At 70.1% G+C, this 1,316-nt stretch overlaps 1 protein-coding gene across 1 annotated transcript in view; it reads left to right on the top strand.

The window, feature by feature from the left end:
- PHF24 (PHD finger protein 24) overlaps positions 1-1,316 on the top strand; it is a 17,520-nt gene that overhangs the window by 1,515 nt on the left and 14,689 nt on the right. The window contains exons 3-4 of the mRNA XM_009288254.2: positions 428-506; positions 597-799. Coding sequence (XP_009286529.1) covers positions 428-506; positions 597-799 — 282 coding nt within the window. The remainder of the gene's footprint in view (positions 1-427; positions 507-596; positions 800-1,316) is intronic.

Genomic DNA, 1,316 nt, shown 5'->3' with positions numbered 1-1,316 from the left:
AGGCTTCGGCTGGGTGGTGGGTGCTCCCTGGGGAGCCGTGCCCCACACGGACATGGGCAGGGTCCCCTGATGGGGGACCTGCTGCTCCCCTGCTCCTGCCCACCTACCGTGGCCTGATGGGGGCCAGCGGAGGCCTTTCGCCACCCCCCCACCCCATCAGCCAGCCCCCCAGCACCGTGGCGGGGAGACATGACACCAGGGGACGTGCCGCTGGGCACACGAGGAGCTGTGCCAGAGCTGGAACGGCACCCAAAGCCCAGGGGCATGGAGCCACCCCACTGCGGCACCCCTGGGTAACACACCGCACCGTCCCTCTCTGCGTGCCCACACCCACACGCCTTCAAGGGATCCCAGTGCCACGGCACGGCCGAGTGCTCGCACCACCCCGTGCCTTTGCCCCACGGCTCCTCTCTGCCCCCCACCCCAGGACAACCTCAATCTCCTGCTGACGGAGGAAGAGATGTACAGCCTGATGGAGACACTGCGGCACTGCGAGATCATTCCAGGTGCGGACCCTCCCCGCAGCGGGTCCCGGATGGTTGGGGGAGGCGGGTCCCCCCTCCCCGGACACCACGCAGCCAATCTGTCCCCCGCAGAGACCTGCCTGACCCTGGACGACTTCCTGCACTACAAGCACCTGGTGCACAAGCAGCAGTTCGAGCGGCCCATGGCTGAGGCGCAGGAGGAGCAGGCAGCCCTGCAGTTCTCCGCCCTGGACCCCGACAAGAAGGGGCACATCGAGTGGCACGACTTCCTCTCCCACGAGTCCATCCAGCTGCTGCAGAACCTACGGCCGCAGGTACGGCTGCGGCACCCGGGGCTGGCTCCCACGGCCAGCACTCGTGGCCACGGCACCCCGGGCCAGCTCCCACAGCCAGCATCCATGGCCACGGCACCTGGGGCTGGCTTCCACGGCCAACACCCATGGCTGCAGCACCCGGGGCTGGCTCCCATGGCCAGCTGCCATGGCCAATGGCCACGGCACCTGGGGCCACGGCCCACGGCACCTGGGGCTGGCGCCAACACCCCCCGTGCAGGGCCCCCCCGGCCAGCACCCATGGCCGCGGCACCCAGGTCCAGCTCCCACAGCCAGCACCCATAGCCGTGGCACCCAGGTCCAGCTCCCACAGCCAGCACCCACAGCCGTGGCACCCAGGGCTGGCTCCCACAGCCAGCACCCATGGCCATGGCACCCAAGGCCAGCTCTCATGACCAGCACCCATGGCCGCAGCACCCAGGGCTGGCTCCTACAGCTGGTACCCATGGCTGTGGCACCCAGGGCCGGCTCCCATGGCTGCGGCACCCGGGGCTGGCGC

The sequence above is a fragment of the Aptenodytes forsteri genome, unplaced genomic scaffold, assembly GCF_000699145.1.
Source record: "Aptenodytes forsteri isolate BGI_AS27 unplaced genomic scaffold, ASM69914v1 Scaffold201, whole genome shotgun sequence".
Taxonomy (NCBI): Eukaryota; Metazoa; Chordata; class Aves; order Sphenisciformes; family Spheniscidae; genus Aptenodytes; species Aptenodytes forsteri.
Note: the sequence above shows the minus strand (reverse complement) of the source record. Positions and strands in the feature narration are given on the sequence as shown.